The sequence below is a fragment of the Lepisosteus oculatus genome, chromosome 12 (assembly GCF_040954835.1).
Source record: "Lepisosteus oculatus isolate fLepOcu1 chromosome 12, fLepOcu1.hap2, whole genome shotgun sequence".
Classification (NCBI taxonomy): domain Eukaryota; kingdom Metazoa; phylum Chordata; class Actinopteri; order Semionotiformes; family Lepisosteidae; genus Lepisosteus; species Lepisosteus oculatus.
This window is the reverse complement of record NC_090707.1, coordinates 5,480,609-5,503,070: the sequence shown is the minus strand read 5'-3', so window position 1 is coordinate 5,503,070 and position 22,462 is coordinate 5,480,609. Positions and strand designations below refer to the sequence as shown.

The 22,462-nt window shown below is 37.2% G+C and overlaps 1 protein-coding gene across 4 annotated transcripts in view; it reads right to left on the bottom strand.

Moving 5' to 3' along the window:
• LOC102692698 (nck-associated protein 5) overlaps positions 1-22,462 on the bottom strand; it is a 150,133-nt gene that overhangs the window by 59,082 nt on the left and 68,589 nt on the right. For all 4 annotated transcript variants that reach the window (XM_069196268.1, XM_015358337.2, XM_069196267.1 and 1 more), the window contains 3 exons: positions 12,822-12,890; positions 8,361-8,399; positions 7,225-7,344 (listed from right to left, as the gene is read on the bottom strand). In XM_069196268.1, the coding sequence (XP_069052369.1) occupies positions 7,225-7,344; positions 8,361-8,399; positions 12,822-12,890 (228 nt within the window). The remainder of the gene's footprint in view (positions 1-7,224; positions 7,345-8,360; positions 8,400-12,821; positions 12,891-22,462) is intronic.

Here is a 22,462-nt window from a genome sequence, read left to right as displayed (position 1 = left end):
TGCGAAAGTATTCGGCCCCCTTGAACTTTTCAACCTTTTGCCACATTTCAGGCTTCAAACATAAAGATATAAATTTTTTATTTTATGTGAAGAATCACCAACAAGTGGGACACAATTGTGAAGTGGAACGAAATCTATTGGATTTTTGAAACTTTTTTAACTAATAAAAAAATGAAAAGTGGGGCGTGCAAAATTATTCGGCCCCTTTACTTTCAGTGCAGCAAACTCACTCCAGAAGTTCAGCGAGGATCTCTGAATGATCCAATGTTGTCCTAAATGACTGATGGTGATAAATAGAATCCACCTGTGTGTAATCAAGTCTCTGTATAAATGCACCTACTCTGTGATAGTCTCAAGGTTCTGTTGAAAGCGCAGAGAGCATCATGAAGACCAAGGAACACACCAGGCAGGTCCGTAATACTGTTGTGGAGAAGTTTAAAGCCGGATTTGGATACAAAAAGATTTCCCAAGCTTCAAACATCCCAAGGAGCACTGTGCAAGCGATCATCTTGAAATGGAAGGAGTATCAGACCACTGCAAATCTACCAAGACCTGGCCGTCCCTCTAAACTTTCAGCTCAGACAAGGAGAAGACTGATCAGAGATGCAGCCAAGAGGCCCATGATCACTCTGGATGAACTGCAGAGAACTACAGCTGAGGTGGGAGAGTCTGTCCATAGGACAACAATCAGTCTTATACTGCACAAATCTGGCCTTTATGGAAGAGTGGCAAGAAGAAAGCCATTTCTCAAAGATATCCATAAAAAGTCTCGTCTAAAGTTTGCCACAAGCCACCTGGGAGACACCCCAAACATGTGGAAGAAGGTGCTCTGGTCAGATGAAACCAAAATCGAACTTTTTGGCCACAATGCAAAACGATATGTTTGGCGTAAAAGCAACACAGCTCATCACCCTCAACACACCATCCCCACTGTCAAACATGGTGGTGGCAGCATCATGGTTTGGGCCTGCTTTTCTTCAGCAGGGACAGGGAAGATGGTTAAAATTGAGGGGAAGATGGATGCAGCCAAATACAGGACCATTCTGGATGAAAACCTGTTGGAGTCTGCAAAAGACCTGAAACTGGGACGGAGATTTATCTTCCAACAAGACAATGATCCCAAACATACAGCAAAATCTACAAAGGAATGGTTCACAAATAAACGTATCCAGGTGTTTGAATGGCCAAGTCAAAGTCCAGACCTGAATCCAATCGAGAATCTGTGGAAAGAGCTGAAAACTGCTGTTCACAAACGCTCTCCATCCAACCTCACTGAGCTCGAGCTGTTTTGCAAGGAAGAATGGGCAAGAATTTCAGTCTCTCGATGTGCAAAACTGATAGAGACATACCCCAAGCGACTTGCAGCTGTAATCGCAGCAAAAGGTGGCTCTACAAAGTATTAACGCAAGGGGGCCGAATAATTTTGCACGCCCCACTTTTCATTTTTTTATTAGTTAAAAAAGTTTAAAAAATCCAATAGATTTCGTTCCACTTCACAATTGTGTCCCACTTGTTGGTGATTCTTCACATAAAATAAAAAATTTATATCTTTATGTTTGAAGCCTGAAATGTGGCAAAAGGTTGAAAAGTTCAAGGGGGCCGAATACTTTCGCAAGGCACTGTACCTCTGGGTTTATCACTGTCATGCGCCAGTGTTCATACTTCTGTTCCAACTTCTTTTGTTGGCCTCAAAGAAATTAAGGCAGGGGTTACACCGATCCAGCAGCTTGAACAATATAAACATCTACATTATTTATTCACACGCCGAGCTCAAAATTAAAACACTGTCTTTTAAATCAATTGTCACTTCTATCAAAACAACATCACTGTTTTTTTATAAAACACACCAGGAGTCATTTTATCTTCTTTCTCCGGAGCCAATAAATCTCAATACATCTGGATAGAAACCGTTTAGAACAAGCATTTCAGAAGCTGTATATTACATTAATCAGTCATTTAGTACAGGAACAGTTAATATACAGTATGAAAGGCTTTCTGGGTTTCAGAAAGGTTTAATAGATTATGAATAGGTAGACTGTGTTACGTTTAGATAGAAAGATGAACTACGCTATTTCCTTTTTTCATTTACATACTGTACCTTATGGAAAAATATTTGTTGTCTTCTGACACATATAGTATGAATATTATATCTTATATCTGGAGAAAGTTGGTCTAGTTCAATTTCTTACATAATCCTTGTGTAACAAAAACATAAGCAGTAAACTATTTCTTAACACAGAAACACAAAGCATTTCAACAAATTCTTTCTTGGATGATTTTGGATGGTCATTTGAAATGTAATTAGAATTTACAGACAGAACTGCTAATGATAATGAGGTAATTTCCTCAAAAGGACAAGCTCGCTTAACTACACTCAGAATTTCAAACAACCCTGACCTCTCTGACACCATTCGAATTTGAACTTCTGTGACCTTTTGAAAGTGAAGTCTACATTATTGTGCATGTGCCTCAAGCTAACCGCAGTGCCAACATTTTTCACTTATTTCAGCAAAATTTATTACAATCGGAGTTTTAATTAAATGCACATTAAATTAGTTGTCATTTAAATTTGCAGCTTCTAGTTTAAAATTTAGTGCTTCGAACATACAGTAATTGTGCCTCTAGGATAATAGTACATTGCTAATTGTGTGATATTTTACTCAGAAAATTAAACAAAAAGTCCTAAAGAAACAAAGTAAAAACAGAATAAAATATAATTACTTTATTGCCAGTTATAGTGTTTTTTCACAATATTTGTAGTATAAAGTTTAATGTATAATATATACTGTACTGTATTATACAGTAATGTCAGCGGTATGTTGTTTAAATCTGTTTTAAATTTTTATTGTTAATATATTTTGCAATAATATTAGGATTCAGAAACATCTTTTTCAAATTTGTGCCAAAAGAACAAACATTGCTAACATCTGCTATATTATATCAGACAGCCATTTGGTGTAGGAACAGTTAATGTGTGAAAGACCTTCTGGTTTCAGAGGATTTGGTAGGAAGATCTTATCATAGGATACAGTATTACACATCCTCAGCAGAGTCATCAATGATTCAGTCAATAGTGTCACAGGGCCTTGATAGGGAAGAGAACAGGGCAGGACTCAAGCCATTAATGCACTGGGCAGGCCATCTGGGACAGCCATGGGCACATTAAAAACATATGATACATTCAGCCAAGGACATTTACAGGCTCTGCTTAAACAGTGTGCCTCTGTTTGCTTCTACAGTATAAAGCTTCACAGGGTTTTGAAACAAACAAAAATTAGGAATATATAATTAATAGCTGAACATTCTCCCATGTTTCAGGAACCTAAAACGGCACATAGAACACACTGTTTTTCATTATAAAACAGAGACATAACTTACCATTATCCATACAATTAAAACTGAAACTGCTCGGTTAACATTTTAAGTCCCAAATAATTGGTACTGTATAGTCTGTCATCCTTACCCACACAGCTCAGTAATATGACAAAACAACCCAGTTTCAGGGTAATTGACAGCCAAATCTTTATGCGCAGCACTTGTAATTTATAATGAGCCTACATTAGCATAAGAAACTATTAGACACTTTAAGTACACACCTGCATGCAGCTAATCAAATACCTGATTAAATTCAAATGCAGAAGATAAAAAGGATGGGTTGCCACATCACACGCAACAGCAATTGAAACTCATCCTTAATTATAATATCAATTGTGCTGTGTTTTTTTATCGTGAAAATACAAAATCCCCTATGGGCTTATGATAAATTTAATTACTGCCGTTGCCTGACTATGTCATTGGAAGACTGAGAATAGGAAACCTGAGTCTGGTGGAGACAATACTCAACATGTTCTTTGTCTATTTTCATTCTGCAGACAAAGTGATTCATATGTTGAATAACCTTGAAGAAAAAGGCTTTGTTTTAGTTATACATTTATTATTTAGTTATATATTATTATTTCAGTTGTTAGGATACTCAAATTAAAGTGATTTTAAACTCGTTAAAAAATATCAGCACACTTTCTCCAAGTATATTTTTGCAGAAACCGTTTTTATTTACTATTGCTAATTTTCCTTTATTGTAAAACGTTTTTTCTTTAAATGAGGTATTTTGAGAGTACACTGTAAGTTTTCACCCCACGACAAAAGAAGCATTTATGGACCCAATATTTCTGACAAAAAATTAAAGTACAGTATAATCTGATCCATTAACCATTAGACCACATCTTGAGCCCTCAAGCAAAATGAATGTAACTGCAAGGGTAAGGCATTAATAAATATACTTTCTAGAGCTAATTTAGTAGTATTTAACCATGCCCTGTGGCCAACTCTTCACCCTAAAGCTGAGTTATATAAAGGGTATAATGGATATTTTCTGTGTGCTTACCTGTACAAAACTAGTGCCCCCTGCTGGAGAAGTATTTTTGCTTTTTCAAATTAACCTGTGCTGCAGTTTTTCATAATACTTTAAAGTTTAAATCCTGAGAGAAGATATAAAGGCAGGGAGATCGATAAACCATTAGGCTGAAGATAACAAATAATGCAATATTATTAGATGTCTGCTTTGATGAACAATTTTAACATTTTAATACACTTGAGTATTAAACACTTTACATGAAAGAGCGGTTTTTAGAGAACTATATCATGACCCTTAAAACCCTTTTTTATAAATAGTTTATTTGATTAAAAGACATTAGGAATATACATATTGTCTTCAAAAAGAGAAACACATAACAGCCACTACTGTCCTGAGACTTTTTTATAGCTGCTGTGCTTATACCCATCAGATGGTGGCTGGAAAAGTGCAAATAAAATACAAATATATATATTCTTTTTAATTGTAGAGTCAAATTTTTCATCGTTGCTGTTTAAACTGTAAAACTGACACAGAAATGACTGTTAGTTATGTTATGTTGTGGAGTTATGTTTGAAGACAATAATTAAAATAAATTATTAAGACAGTAACTTGTAATTAATTCCTCTAAAATTATGCAGGCACCTGTTGTGGTTGCAGATGCACTATGGTTTCCCTATGTTAAAAAATATAAATAAGGGTATTATTTTTCAGAGCTGCGAAATAACCTGTACTTATGGGAGATAACAGCTTCATACAATAACAGCTAGGAATATCCCTGTTAGTCACAGGAGCATTCTCCGGAGTACAGCATAGTTAATATTGATTTCAAATTTAAATCCAAAGATACTGTAATTGCATCCAGCCAAATGGGAGATCATATCTCTGTCTCATTAGAATGTTTTTTAATTAAAAAAATCTTTAATATATGACCACATTAAGAGTGAGATACACAGAGAGTGATTTTCAAATCGTCTTGCTTCAGAGTAAAAAATTGTTCCTCATTTTCTAAAAAGTAATTGAAAAAGTTTAAAGGTGTGAATTTAATAAGAGACAACGAGTGAAATGGGGAAATGGATATGTTTTCACTTAAACATCGCTGTTAAAAGTGTCGATGGATTTCATTAGGATAAACAACGGAGAACATTATTCACAGGAATAAATGACTTTTGAAGGTATCCCTTTATATTCTTATTTTCCTAAAATCCATGTGTTATTATTTTGCACCAGGGTACAAATGCACAAGCCTGTGACAATCTGTTGTCTAAAGTAAAATCAATAATGCGCTCAGTTGTGTTTGGTTCCATGGTTGTTGCAGATCAATACAAATTCCCTAGTCCTGGGATGCCTTCTAGCTTTGACCATCTCACCACTGTCTTGGGCCAATATCTCAGAAATAAAAATGTTACGAAATAAAAAATCAAAACACAAAGAAGTTTGATAGTGTTAGGACTGAAACTGCAGCATTTATTTTTACCTTTGTGTTTCAAGACATAACCATCCTTACCTACAGTATACTTTAGTAAGCTCTCATCATACTTTTAGCAACATACTGTACATCATGCAGTGACGGCTACAGTTGTGATTCAAGATTTCACTCTGTTACTGGTGCGGTCTGGAAACAAAATCATGAGACCAGTGTGTTCCATCGCACAATTTTTAAGAAGGCATTCTTTCCTTCTTAAAAAACTAATGTTTTAGTTTTCAATAGCTCTGATCGCATTCCTGCCTGAAAATGTGTTTTATTTTCATTTTCTTCCCTTTGATTACACGGATCAAAGGCGAGCAGTTCTCTCATGGCTCATTCATTCTCCTTTCACCACTCACTTCCAGCCTGACTTCAATCACACTGATGACAGCCACTCACTTCCCAACCCTCAAAAGTGACGCCAGTCTCCCTCTCATCCATCTGCTATCAATAGTGCCCCCCTCTCCAGATCTTTGAGTCACGTACAGCACTCATCTGAGAGTGTCTGACATCGGTTTGAAAAGAAATAACGAGGTTTTGAAGGCAGAAGAGAGAAACAGGGCAAAGAAAAATCTATATGTAGCAACACAAACAGATATAGCTGTCAATCTTGATTTGGGAAAAAAAAAAGGATACTACAAACTTAACCCCATCTTTCATCATCTCTTATCTTTCTTTCTTTTGGACAAACCTAGCAATGCTAAACTGTGTTTCCACAGACACTTTACATGACACTGTTATGCCACTTCTGAGACAGTGAAGACGTGCTTTATACTGTATAAGTGACACGCTGGCAGGATCAGCAAAGCCTAAAGCCCTTCTTGTTGGAAGATATGTGGACAAATCAGTTTAGTCTCTGAAGACGTAGCTTCCAGTGGAGGTTTGTCACAGAACTCTCATATATTTTTAATTAAAATAGCAATATTTTAGTAGAGCTGTGGAGTAAAGGGGCCCTGAAGTATAATATCTCAAAAGCCTCACAAGTTATATGTTGCATTGTGGAAAAAAGTTGTGAGTAGATTATACATGTACAGTATTTCCTCTGTTAAGCCCTTGCCTCTAATAATTCCACATGCTGAAGGCAGGCTTTTTTTAAGCACAAAAGGTCTTGGAAAACAGTGCAGTTTGTTTACAACACACACACATGCAATATACAAAATAGGTAGCTCACACAAAAAAAACAAGGAAAGAGAGCTCATTAATTAATTCTGCAGGTAGGTGCCCTTGTAGTTCTACTCTATACCCAGCCAAGATAAATGTCTTGTGAATTTTCATTCCCATAGAATGCATAAAATTTCAATTTTAATTACATTTTTAGAAATTTAACTCCTTCGTGATGCCAGCTGTTAAGCAGAATCCAAGCCACACCCAGGAGGTTAAGCGAAGAACTGTAGTGAACACTTACCTGAAGCAGCAAACCAGAGGCTGGTTGAACCCGCTGCTGGAACAGAACATTCAACGTTCGATTCTGCTGCTCGAGATCAAACACTCTCGTCCTCAGCTTCAGGCATTCTTCTCTGAGATCCTGGAATGCAGAGAACACCAAACATTTTCCAGCTTTACGCGCCACAACAAAAACAACAAGGTTCGAAGAAGGAGCATGCTCGTTATTGAATCTTTTAATTTACAATGTTTGATTTTACTTCAGAATACAACAGCAGATGTTAACAATATACAGTATTACCTTACTTCTTCTTCTTCTTTTTCACAGCCTTAGTCCCAGACTGTCCTGGGGTCAGCTGCTTTGGTTGCTCTTCTCCATTTGTCTCTGTCGAGCACATCTTCCTCACTCACTTCACATACCTCCATATCTTTTCTCACACAATCTATCCATCTCTTTCTAGGCCTGCCTCTTCCTCTGTTACCTTCCACCTCAAATTCCATTACCCTCTTTGTTACTTCCTCAACGTCCCTCCTCATGATATGTCCATACCACCGTAACCTCGCTTCTCGCATCTTCTCAACCACATCCACCACCCTACATCGTCTACGGATTTCTTCATTTCTGATCTTATCCTTCATTGAAATCTGCAGAATCCATCTCAACATCCTCATTTCAGTTCTTCTCATCAAGTTCTCTTCCCTCTTTCCAACTGCCAAGCATTCAGCTCCATATAGTAATACAGGTCTAATCACAGTCTTGTACATTTTGCACTTTAACTTTCTGGGAATTTTCCTGTCACAGATTATTCCAGTTATTTCTCTCCACTTGTTCCATCCAGCTTTCACTCTTTGTTTTACTGCCTCCAGTGTTTCTCCTCCCTTTACCAGTTTTGATCCAAGGTATTTAAAGTCATCAGTATTACCTTACACTAATGTAAAAAAATGGACTTTATTTCAGGAGCACATCAGCAGAGGAACACTACCAGACATCTCCAGCTTGTCAATTAAAACCTCAGCAGTACAAAAACCACAGATCCTTGCTACTGTACACTATGTGAAACAGCTCAGAATAAATGTAGCAAATAAACAGATTTGTGCTTTAGGAAGATCGTAACTAGGGACAGAACAGAATTCATAAAGATGTGAGAAAATACAAACCTTTTGAGTAAGCAATGCCTGGACAACTTGATTTGCCACCTTGAAGAAAAAAAAACATTTCATTATATGCATGTATTGAGTTTCCTTACTACATACTGTAAATAATTATATCTGAATCATCTCTGTGCTGTTCTAGGTGTGGGTTACTTTAACTTTGGAACACAAAGAAAAAAGAATAGCCCAACTAGTAAAGGGTGTTATTTTATATTCTACCACTTACATCATGTGAATAGACCCTTGTGTGCAAACCACAACATGCAACATAGTTTGTCCATAAAAAAAACATAATAAATGACACATTTTCAAGGATATGCACTCTGCTTTCATGTAGGTGCAGTTTTAATAACTTTGTAGAAAGACTGCAATAAAGTCTTTGCACTGGCCTTCATGACCACCGGAGTGGAACAGATTAGTCTGTGAAGATTTTCATGATGTTTAATTGTTTCTTGATCCAATATTGACAAAATGTTGCTCTTATAACGATGGCAATCTGCTCTGTTGTAAATTAAAACACTTGCTTTCACCAGTCTGACTGTGCGATCTGAGCAGTATTCAGACCACAAAGCATAATTGACTTTGAATCAGATTACAAGACATTGATTGGTGTTTTATTTATGCTGTTATAGAAACAGAATACATTCTCAATTAAGAGCAAAACACAAGTGTAAATATGATATGCATTTGGTATGTAGGCACATGCTGTTATACCATTAATATAAATCAGTACAGAAAATCCACAAATCTATTAATTCTGTTGGCCAGAGGCACTTCTCTGGATTTTTTTTTTATTTTCTATTGATTGTGTTTTCTCAGTTAACTTCAGCGATTTCAGAGAATTAAGAAGCCTCAACCTTGCACAGCATTTGACCTTGGAAGAAGCTGATTGAGGGTTTTAAAAAAGGTATTTCTTCATTTCAAAGAGGCAGTTTTAAAATAAATGCATTAGTCCATTAGTATTCAGACACCCAAGTACGCAAAAACACCTGTGAATTTCGAACGTGCAAAGGTAGCATTATGCTTACATGTTATATAGGGAGAAGGGCAGCAGGAATCCTGACTGTGGAGTTTCAGCGCATTCTTGTCATTGAATTTGTATTAGGACATACTGGTGGAGTAACTGGCGTCTGGTGAAATTGGGCCTGGTGTGAGTGTATGCATGTCTGTGTTGGTGTCAGTGTGTGCCCTGTCAATGGACTAGCATCCTGTCCTGTCCATTGCTTGCCGGAATAGGCTCTTCTGTGAACCTGTATTGGATGAAGCGGTTAAGAAACGGATGGAAATTCTGCCACCATCGGCCATAGCCAAGGTTAGCTACAGGTAGTGTTTTGCTTTCAGAGGATTTTACATGGGGAAGAGGGAATGGACAGACATTGTAACCTGCGTTTTAATGCATATACAGAAATAAATCTCAGTGTGTGGGGGTTTGTTTTACCAATTCAAAAATATAGAGCACATTTTAAAAGAAAATGAAAGTGCATCACTGATTTATCTCGCATTTCACTGGAGGTGTACTTTAATAGTTGTCTGTTTAGCCGGGCAGTTTGGGTAGTGATATGAGAGAGAGAGAAGCAGTATTAAGCAGTAAGTAGCACTTTGTTAATAACTACAGCTTGGCTGAAGAAAAAAATTGGCTTATTGGAACATTACTTTTCTCCAAAGACGTCTTGATGAATATTCAGTGTACAGTATACTGTATGTATCAAAGGAAACCCCCACAAAATCCACTTTTAAAGTTTACAAAATGTATCGACAACAACGAATTTATGTAACTGCTGCACCATATTACATCCAAATATAATTATTCTATTTTTTGTTGAAATTTGATTTGGAATTTTAAAGCTGAAAAGCAAAGCCCAGGGGTCTGTTTAATCAGTAAATTACTGAAAAATATTCATGTCCTTGATATACTGTAACAGTAGGTAGGTAAAACACATTTTTTCTAAATACACTGAATTCAAATTGTATTCCAATTTGTCTTCTTAGCAAAGCATAACAGAAGCTAGAGATGTTTCTATGGCAATGAGCAGAATGATATACTGTACACATACAGTACAGTATATCCAGTATACAGTACACAAATGTAATGCAAGATTGTTTATCATACTGTATTTTCAATTGTAAATGTAAATTTTCTGTTGTAACCTCGACTCTCCTAGAATACTGAAAAGAAAGGTTCCAAGCACCAACAATGAGGAAATCAAACATCAAATGATAAGGTAACACTCAATTCTTTTATTAACACTGAGATAATACCAGTAATTACTTTACATTGAAGTGGTAAATACGTCAAACAGCACATGTTGTTTGTTGTTGTTGTTTTGTAGACATTACACCTTACTTTTACACCATTTACACCAGAAAATATTGAGAAAGCGTGAGGTGCTAACAAGAAAATTAATTAATTTTTTTCTGTATTTCTGACCTTTAGTAAAGTTCAAAAGATGTGGATAAAGTACTGAAAGCATGTTGAACAGAATGTATTTTATGTGCCGAACCCAGTAGCAAAACCTTAATTTGTAAGTCAAAGCTTAGTTCTTTGGGCAAGAAAAAGAAAGCATTTTTCATCTTAAATTACATGAATTTACAGTATCTCTGACACACACCGTGAATGAACATTCATTTTATTCATTGCCTTAGAACTCTTTAAGAGAAGTATTTTCAGATTAAATTGAAGCAAAAACATTTTTCATCACACTGCGATCATTAGTGAATTTACTCATACAAACAAAAAATTGCAGAAGAAATTGTACTGTTGGTCACAAAGGGACTGACACTTACTGTATATAAAATATTCTACATCAGGGCAGTGAAGTACAGCACTGTTCTGTGCTGCATACACGCTAGATACCAAGCACTTGGGTAGAAAGGGATTTGAAATGTATAACCTTGAAAACATAATGTAATGATTGTCAGGTCCTACTTTACTGAGAATAACACATTTCAAATTCAAACTTTTTCTCAGAATTTTACATTATACCCCCTTAGCTTGCAGTGGAATGTAATAGATGGAAAGACACTATTGGCATACACAATGTATGACATTCTGTTTCTCTGAGCAAATCAAAGTACAAAATGTCCAAGAAGAACTGACTCATTGATGCTATTTGTTTTCTTAAGGGATTTGCATTTGTGAAAATGTTTATTAAATAAAGCATAATTTTCAGTGAAGCACTTCACCTTATCCTCTTTGCTTGTGTCTTCTACCATTGTAAAGAGCTACATTTCTGTCACTTACTCTTTCACAAGATTTACTTCAGAGCTGAGTGCATTTTGATTTACACTATTGCTCTGCATTTAAACGGAAATTTCTGCTGGGGCATGACACATGGAACTTTCCATTGGATTCTGTGTCGCATCAATAAGCAACATTTCATAAAAAATGTTTTGAATTTGAAAGCAACATGGAAAATACATAGTATAAACAATGATTAATGGAGTTTATAATATAAGTTATTACAGAAATTCAGGAGGCAGGTTAGCATATTTTCCTGTAGCACATCCCTCTCATACAGCACACATCCTCCTCAGCACTCAGCATCTTGTTTTGTCACAGAGACATGTCTTGCTTTCAGGGTTGCTGGGACCTTAACTTCATTACATTCATCCAGGACCAGAGACGCTCTAGCCTCTTCAGCCCCAATTCTCCACTCAAAACAAATGACTCTGTACCCATCACATGGTCTGCATTTTTCTTTCAGGTCTTCTGACGGTAGCAAGCCTCTTGGATGCTCCGATCAACTGCGGCAACTGTCTCCACGGCAGTATTTCCCCCCTTCCCTCTCTCTCTTCCTAGTCTTGCGCACTCCATTCTCCTCCCTCCCCTCTTCTCTTCATTTTTCTGTTCCAACGTCCAACGCACCTGCAATCTAAGCCTACAGATGATCCCCTTCTTTTTGCTGTCCACCACAGGAGCCCCTGGTTACTGACACCCACACTGTCCTGTGGGTGCAAGTGCATGGACGCAGCCTGCATCGAATCCAGTCTTTCTCATTCACCCCCATACTGTCTCTAGTGCCAGGGCCAAAACAGCTACAATAATGGGTTCTACCACCCTTTTCGGCTGGAGTCCAACTGGTTAGTCTTGGCCCTCAACCATTGCCACTTACAAATGCCAACGCATATGTAGCTTATGGTATTCATTTTCTTAACAGCAATTCAGCTCGAAATTAGTTCACATCCAGCTAAGCTCAACAAGTGGTAGCTGTCTTCTGTGTCAGGCTATTCTTCTGCTACAGCAGCTCTTCCTTTCTCCATTCTCAAGCTAGCTAGTACAGCTACCTGCTAACTGGTAGCCCTTTTCCTTCTTCCCTTCAAGCTACACTTCAGGTTGTCCAGCACCTTCTATTGAGGTAAAAGGCCCATAAAGAGTCTTCCTTTCTGTTTAGCCAGCTGGAAAGGAAGAGAGAACTCAGTGCTACTCACTGAGAGTGTTAAATAACTGTTTTTAAGGGTTGAACTTACCTCGTCCAGACAGCGTTCATACTGTTCTCTCTGGTTTTCATTTTCCAAAGCCAGGGCCGAGTTTTCTGCCTGTGGTTAATAACACAACAAAAAGACTCAAGTGAATGAAAAAGACAATGCCATTTTTTCTAATGATGCCAAAGATGATTAATATTAGTTCTTCAGAAATAGGGAACCACACAAGTATTGGGATAGTTTTTAATGATTTTTGTTACTTTAAACGCAATAATTCACAATTCAAGGAAAAGAATGCATGTTTTAACTCAGTTATATGGACAGAAAACCATCTTAATCTAATACTATAGTTTCAAAAGCATCTGTTTCTTACAGTACATAGCCCCTTGGTAGTTGTTGACGAACTTTAAAAACAATCTGTTGGAAGATTAATGCCAAATTATGGTTAACCACAGGTAAAAAAAGAAAGGTCTGATTTTTAACAGAGGTAATGGGGTGCTTAGCATTTTAAGTGCTTGAGTTGCTGATGGTTGTATTACAAAGGAGCTTTCAGTTGTGGCTTTGGATTTACTTAATACTTGCTATTTGCAGAACTGTGTCCAGAGACAAAATCAATCAGAGATGGCGATTCCACAAGGCAAGGCAGTTGTGTGCGAGCTGATTGAAACAGATGATGTTACAGATTGCATTTGGAAAAGGAACACTTTTGTTAACGACACCTGTAGCAACCCGGGAGGGTTCAGAAGATCCGGCCCGGATGGAGCCTGACTGAAAATAATCCAATTCACAAACCAACAATAGAACAGAGTATAGGATGGAAATTCTTCATGTAAAACATATGAAATCCTTAGCATTTCTGCTAAGCATATTGGGCTTTTAATCCAATATTTACATATCATTTAATCATTTGCAGATTTATTGGTATCTGCTTTACTAATGCTCACTAAAACCAAACAAGTAACATCCATAAGAGGATGGGTGATTGCCTGTTCTTGTTACATTTTAGACATTTATTAACATTTACTGAATATTCAGAATTGTTATACATTACAGAAAGCGCTGTAAAAATATTTTTCTCAAATCATTCAGCAGTGCTCTCTGTGTGTCTGTTCTTCTATTGTGTACTAGTAAAGTTCCGTGCAGAAGTCTGATGCCCTGTTTCCCATTCATCTGGCCTCTGGTTATGCCGCTGGTATACCAGGTTTTTCTGATGTACCCTGAAGCAAAACAAATCAGTGTCTAAGGTCTTGTTATTTTCACAAAGTAGTGGTTAAATGAATACCTGCTACATTTTGACCATAGGCCAAAACAGTGTGGAAATACAGAAGCCTACGGCCTAACATATACAGTAGGTTTTGCTTAATGCCTATACAGGGGCATCTGAGCCAAGCAAAATGGAGTTAAAAAGACAATAAAATATAAGGAGCTGTTTTTATATGCAAACCACAAGAGACGCTTTGACAGCCAGAGCGTATTCCCACGCAGACCTGTCTGCTGTAGTCATAGTAAAGTGTAAGGTATAGGGGTTAGAACAGGCATTCTGCTGCAGCCACGAGAAACATGAAAATTGGCGTTTAAAAGGCCATGTGTCAAACTAAAGCCCAACCAGCAAACAAGAATCTTTTGAAAGTATCACGATTAAAGGTCAAGGAGATTCAAGTTATGATGTTGAACTTTAAGGAAAAGGCAGCTTTATAGAAGACGGACAGATGTGAATATTTTCTTGTTCCTGGTACAATACTGTGTTGCCTCTTAGAGTATAACCCTATTGATTTACACACTTTCTAATTTGTCAAAGCCTGCAGGGCATATTAAATTCTGTCAAAGTTCTTGAAACTGGCTCAGTCATTTTCCCTTCAGCCTTTGTTGCGAACTGCCAGGCCTTCTGATTGCAACCAGGAATCTCACACTTACAATCCGAACATTTTCATCGCCTGAAACTGAACATCCGCAAGTTCGCATGAAATGAGTACTTTGAATTACAAATGAAAGAATATCTATGGATAGAATGTGTAGTAGAAATTAAACATAATTCACACACTTCCCACCATTTTGGCTAGAATGTTTTGACTGAGGCATCAAATCAGAACATATCCCATTATTACTCTGTTACATGAATCAAAAAAACCAAGCCAAAGCCTTAAGACACAGACCACCAAATTCAGACCAATATCTTAACATAATGAAATCAGGGGGTGTATGTGTAAGGAAAAAGTGGTTATTATAGGAGATGCCAACTTCCCTCACATAGACTGAGACCTATCAGGGATGTCAGGAGATGAAATGCTAGACTTGGACAGTCATGCTTCCTTACTGAGCTTATCCGAACAACTGCTTTAGGTAAATTAATGTATTGACAGGATAACATTATTTTTGTTATTATTTTTTAACAATCACAATAGAGTGAGGAACACAGAGGTGATTTAACTAATATGGCACTGTTAGATCTTAAAAAAAGGTTTACTGTTTCAAGAAAGCAGACTATGAAAGAACACGGCAGAGCTTAAGAGACATAAAATGGGACAAGGAAGATATACAGTACAGTCAATAGCTGATGGATGGCAACAGTTTAAAGATATTCAGCTTGAACACAGAACACTTTGTTAAAAACAGAAAGTGGGACACATAAAAACGATGTTTTTAGGTGTTTATGTTAACAAATCCTTTTAGTCTTCTAAAGCAGGGATTTAACCCCCTTATTCGTATGTGTGAAAGGACTCAGAGCCATGGGATGGGATTTACTTAGAAAGATTTACACAGTACACGATAATCACAATGATGTTTCAAATAATTCCAATTAATAACACCAAAGCCATCCCCATACCCAAAGGGTAAAGTGTACATTTCTCTTAATGGCATCAGGTAAATATGCTATAGAGTAGTTTATTGCATTGTTATAGGAGGTGCAATGTTATAAGAAACAAAATGTCCTTCACATATCATTAGATTATATTTGTCTGTGTCTGTCACAGATGATATGTGTATGTATACTATGTAGCTAGTATTTTGATAATACATGTTACTGAATGTATGGCCTACTTGAAGCACATTTTAATCAAACCAGGCCGCCCAAACCTATTAGGAGATTTGACCCCTGTTTTAGAGTATGTAGGATAGCAATGGTAAGGGCAAACTGAACATTAAGATATAGTGTTAAAACTTTGTAATTTACTGTATGTTAAAATTATACAATGTACTAGAATGAACTCATTTAATAATATAATATATATAATAAGAAGAAAATATATATTCTTGCTCTGGAATCAGTGCAGAGAGGACTGAACAGATACATTTCGAGGCTTAAAAAAAGCTGCTACACTGACAGATTTAAATAACTGATTCTTCTACGTCTTGAACTGAGGAAACTGCAAGGGTACTTGACCGAAATAGTCAAAATCCTGAAAGGCAAAGACAAAACCAATGTCACGAGCTTCTTCAGCATCAGTGAAGGCACTGAAACATGAACCAGCGATGGTTCACAAATGAAAATTAAGTGCAAATGTACAGAAAACGTGGAACAAGAGGCACTTTTTACACTAAACACTTGCCCAGCCATATTTTCTATGCCAGTATTATAGTGTCTTTCAGGAAATGTCTGGATGTGAGTCACAGACATTTTCTAATGGCAAGGTCAAGCTTGTGGTATACAGCCGTGTACATGCTATGTTATGTACATGCTGCTAGAATCAATGCTTAAAGTAAAACACTAAAAGAAGATGGTTTTTCTCTTTGGGGGAATATTGGAATGGCAGAAAATTAATCTCTTCAAAGGAAGCTGGAACTTAAAAGTTTAAAATGATGGTGAAGATGCAAGGATCGCACTGAAGCTTCTTTGTTTAATTTACAACCTCGGGCTGGTATGGCGAACACAAAATGGTACATCTCTCTAATCATCACCATCCCTGCCAGGAGATATTTCAGTAAAACAATAGATACATACAGTACACTAAAAATATATTCTAATGATATGTGAAGGACAAATATTTTTACTTTTACAGTATAACAAATTATGGGGTACTGCGTATGCAAATACATGTTATAGCAGTGAACTTAATTATCTTTGAGGAGACATATTCCTATGAACTCTTTCAGTCCCTCATGGCACTTTAACTATTTTTTCAATACGGACATACTTTAATGAGGCCCAGGTATACTCTTTGGTGTCATAGAGAAAGACTGGCTAATTGCTTCTATTCCTGCTCTAGTTAGTTGTGAAAAACGTGTCACAGGCTTCAGACGTAAAGACACATCGGGACTTAGGTTGAGATTTAGGAGTCATCTTGTGCTTTGAAAAAAAAGGCACGGCACACTGAGTCAAGGACTCTTCAAAAACACATACAGTATGCCATACAATACCTCCAAAGGTTTTGACATAATTCCTATACTTTACATGATGGTACTGAGTGTGAACTATTTATATAACATTGCAATGTAATGGCATGACAGAATTAAACTACAAATATGCAAATAAATACCATACATTATTTCTGACAAGTTTTTTAAAGTTAAAGTTGAGGTGAAATTTGGGCAGACTGAATGTCTGTTCCTACTGATTTCCTTTATTGAGCTGAGAAATGGAAATAGACATTTATATATATGTACTGGAGTGTAAAGTATATAAATCTTCCCTGTATGTACAGTGGTTCTCAAGTACATTACCACTAATGAATAAAAACTCGAGCCATAGCAGGAAATGGTATAGGTAAATAAAATAAACTTTAGATAAAAAAAATATTATTTGAACAGCAAAATAAATCTCAAAATATGAGTCACAAAATCATCACTGCTTCAGAATTACCAATTGCATTGTTTATGATAAGATGCTAATTGGGGATTATCTGAGCTAATTATGATTGCTTTAAGGATTCTTTTCATGACTGTTACAACAGTAATATGCCCAATCATTAATGATAATGTCAAATAATATTATGAGTGTTTATATCATGCTGCCACTTCTATTTTATTGCATGCTTCATCTCGATTTAACAAGATATGCCAAAAATATTTTCTGATTATTCTAACATCGATTTTTCAAAACAAAGGAGCCTATTATTTTTTGCAAATGAAGAATCTGCCTCTTTATGTATCTGTTTTTGAAAATTAGTGAATGTAGCTTATAATAACAACAATATTCATGAATATTCTCATTTTCATTTAAATGCAGCAAATGTAGTCTGCTTCACACTAGTTCAAAAACAAGAGCTGATTTTTGATTTTCTAATCCTTCCTTGAGAGCAAGGGTTTGTAATTCTGAGTATAACATAATTACAACTGCACAATATGTTTGAAAACGTGAAAACTACAGACGACAATGGCATTTCTCTCCAGTAAAGTGATGACAAAGTTATCTTGTATGACTTTCTGAAGTACACTAATTGACAGCATAGTTTGTCATAGCTAAAAATACTGAGGGGACTAAAAGTAAGACTTCATTAACAAAAAAAAAGGCATTTTTTGTGCCTTTAATGTGCATACTCAAAGTTGTCTTTCTCTTTGTACAGTAGCTAATTGAAATAAGATCACTTTATTGGCCAAAAACAATTTATTTTATTAGGAATTTGTCTTTTCGCACACCCCAACTTGCTCTCCATGAGACAGACACATAGACAGGGAGAGAAGCTTGGAGTCAGGGGTTAAGGGGCTTGCTGAGGGGCCCAACAGAGTGGGATTCCTCTGCCAGCCGAGGGTACGAACCGGCAACCTTCCAGGTACAGGTGTAGATCCTGAGCCACAGAGGCACCGCACCGCCCCCCGGGGATAATACTAGGGAACTTTTTTTTTCCCTGAATTAACATCACCCCCAGTAAACGTTTTTCTCAGACCCTGAAAGCTTAGGCAACATTTGAGATTCTGTGATCAGAATCTTCAGGTTTGTTTTTAATTATTCCCACTTTATTTGTGTCATGCTAATTATCTATATTAAATATTTGTGATTTAATTTTAGAGGCCATTTGGAGTTTGGCAGCAAACTCAAAAGAGGAGGACCACTGATGGTGGGGACGTTTTTATTTTGGGGGGGACATTAAAACATTAAAGCATTTTTCTGTTCTCTTGCTTCTGTTTTTTGAAACATTTAAACTTTTCAACTTCGATAACTACCTCATGAATAGGAGCATACTGTACATGCGTAAACGCTTCCCGGTTTCAGTATAATTAACGTGTCCCCATGTTGGTTCAAAGTAATACAACAGTTCACAAGACAACGTCTCAGGACTTTTATTTTAGCTCTACTTTCTGATCTCCTTTTTCACATTTATGCATGTCTTATTCTTCAAGTATGGGAATGCAGGGTCCCATTTAGCGATTACTCCAAGATCACTTGCAGCTCAGACTTTCACCTAGTGGCTGATGTTGTCCTTAATGAAGAACTTATCTGTTTAGTTTTAAACTTTTGATACAGCTGCATCAACCATCAAGAGGAATGACTCTTATTGCTTGGAGCAGAATAAAACCCAATAAAGAGTTAATCAATAAAGGCAAACCTCCACATATTCATTCAAATTAGTAACGTTATTGTAGTCCAGAAATTCATAAAATGAATGGGGGAGGGGGCTCTCACGAATACAATAAACCAATAAGGAATAGAGAAATGTCTTATAAATAACTGAACAACTACTGAGCATTACAAAACAGCCCAACATTTCACTGTCTAAAGCACCAGGGAGTCTGTTGCCGTGACAACTCCTACAATTTCTCAGAGAATTTTCTAGTGAAGTTCAACAAGCAAACAAAAATGACAATATTCTGAGGGGATAGTAATAAAAATGCCGGGCTATTGAAGATTTGGTCACACTGCAAGGAACCCGAGAAGATTCAGCGGGAGGGAGGGGTTGCTCCTTCCAATCTCCTGGTGTCTGAAGAAGCCGTTTGACACTCCAACTTTCCCTCGCCTGAGGCCCAAAGTTCAAGACTCAGACTCTGTTTGTTTGCAAATTCCTTTCGAACGCACAAAAAAAGGTTTGTTTCTGTAAATCAACCCTTGTTAAAAGGGAGCAATCAAACCATCGGCTATTTCTAGGGATGAGGGAAGTTCGTCGAGCTGGGGCTCCATTGCGGAAACGACTGCTTTTGTGGGAGAGTTAATGAAAGTTTCAATTGAGTGCCAGTCACCCGCAAGAAATGTGATTTTCCACACATGAATTGGGCCATTCACTGGGAATCTTTGCCCTGTCGCTGCTTTTCAAGCTAAAGGAAAACAGCAAAGAAGTGGGTTTTATGGGGGAGTGTGTGTGGGGGGGGGTCATGTGTCACTGTGCCTCTATTTACAACAGTGTTTCGCTAAATATCAGCTGGCTGCTGTGTTGTCGTGCACCGTTTCGATTTCTTTCTAAATGAAGTTATGCATGGCCAGACCCTGCACCCTTTAGTACAATGACTTCTCCATAATTAGATTGAGAAAACAGTGAATTCAAATGTGAGTGACTTCAGCTTCGCTCTATAAATCCACCTTTACACTCTGTTGATGCTCATAAGCAGAGGGAATGAGAATCGTAAACACACTAAGTCATTCAAGCTTCCAGACCGCATCTTTAATAATATAGTTCTTCAATAATCTAGCGCACTGTCCCTAATGTAAATAAGAGAAAAGGAAAAATCTGCACTCCCTTGGGTCTTCTGTTTATTGATACACCTTTAAAACCATTTCTAACGAGAATACACAAAGGGCTTGGTTTATTCGTATAAAAATATGTAAAAAGGAGGAAAAAATCTAAGACATCCAGTTCACATCACAATGCATTTTCGGCATATCTGCTGTAAATGTCATGTATTTGAATAACTACAAGGCAATAATCAATCAATATTAATTAATTAACATGATAAGAAATTATGTGTTAGTAACAAAGAAATCAAAGAATTGTACAAGTATTTTTTTAGTAACTGAATTGGCATCCCTTAATATGTTACATCATAGTTAAATACTAAACACTTTTGCTTTCTTCAGCCAAGAAAGAAACATCTATAGATTTATGTAGGACAGCTAATTTAGTGAATACAACCTTTAGCCTAATGTTCTTTTCCGCATGCAACCACCTACAGCTTTATCTAAGTTTTAAAAACAACTTCAGAAGTCAAAGGAAGATCCTTAGAGACAAGCGCACTTGTAATTTGTTGAAAAACAGCAGACACTTGTAGGAATGGAGGATTTAACTCCCTTCAACAAAGAAGGTGGCTTTTGCTAGTCTTTCAGCCAAACCTTTTCAGTACATGCTGTTCACATCTTTTCTTTTGAAAGAGAAATTCATCTTACAAGAGAATACGACAATATTGGGAGGGTATATCTAAATGTTGCCAGCTGCCTGCAATTTTAGCCTTTTCTAATATCTTTCAGGTATTGTAGGCTGATTTGATGGGGCTGGCAGCTGCAGCTGTGATCAATCTGGAAAAATCATATCTGACCGAGTTTTCTCATCCATCTAGCAGACTGGAGAGTGCACTGCAACTTCCTGTTCTAGCATAGGACACAAAACAGAATTTAAACATTTTTAATATGAACAATAACATCACTATACCCATCCCTCTTATAACAGCTTCATCCAGTTCAGGGTCGTGGGGGATCCAGAGCCTATCCTGGCAGGATACACCCCGAAACAGCTTCTATCCACAAGCAGTGGGACTGGCGAACACATTTAGCCATCCCCCTCGGACCACACCTACACCATCACCATCTACCTCTTTATGATTTCAATCGAGAGACTTTCTGTAAGTAAGAATTCCATTGTACCAGTACCAGTTACATATGGCAATAAAGTTCAAGTTCAAGTTCAAGTCCAAGTTCAGTACACTGCAGGGCACACACAGACGCAAACGCAGACACACAGTCGCACCGGGGCCAGAGGTAACTGGAGCCTCCAGAGGGAAATGCACGCGAACATGGGAGAACGTACAGTACAAACACCACACCGATAGCAACCCAGTCCCTAGGTCTGAGAGACAGCCATCCTCACCACTGTGCCACCACGCCACCCAGTATCATTACATAATAATGCAAATGAAATATCCCCCAAATTGGCAAGAATATAAAATTTAAAAGGTATAATAATTTGGCTGGTACACAGAAATTTCTAAATATTACTCTTTAAAGCCTCAGATATCATCTTGCATTGCAGTCCGGTTTAAGAATACCTCTTTTGACAACTGTAAAGTTCTGTAAAGGCATTCTACGTACCACCTTGTGTGGAATGTATGACATTTTCATTAAAGTTCCTCAGTAATGCCTCTTTCACAAGAAGGCCAGAACAGTAGAGCTGTTAGAAACTTGAAAGGGACACTGTTTGGATTGATCTTAACATCAGCAGTGAATACAGTAATTAGCTATCCTTTGATATGAAATGACTCTTACTTAAGAGCTGTTTTTGTAGTTATGTCTTTACTTTACTTTCATGCTAGCAAAGGAGATTATACACAGGCAAGAAGGACTTTTATCACTGCACAGGGCAGATGCATGTCAGCAAAAGTGCAGAAACTGGCTTCACTTCAGGGAGTGTTTCCTCTCTGGCTCTGCTCTGATCAGAGGGAAACCACCTTTAGCTAGGGAGAGGTGCCAGCTGTCTTCTCATGATTACTGAACACAGCTCTTTCCTGGGGAAGAGCTGCCAACTGGGCCACTATTAATAATAGCTTTATGGAGAGGGCCAAGAGTCTACTATAGTATTAGGGTGGGAGCCAAATCCTTCTCCGGTCCATAT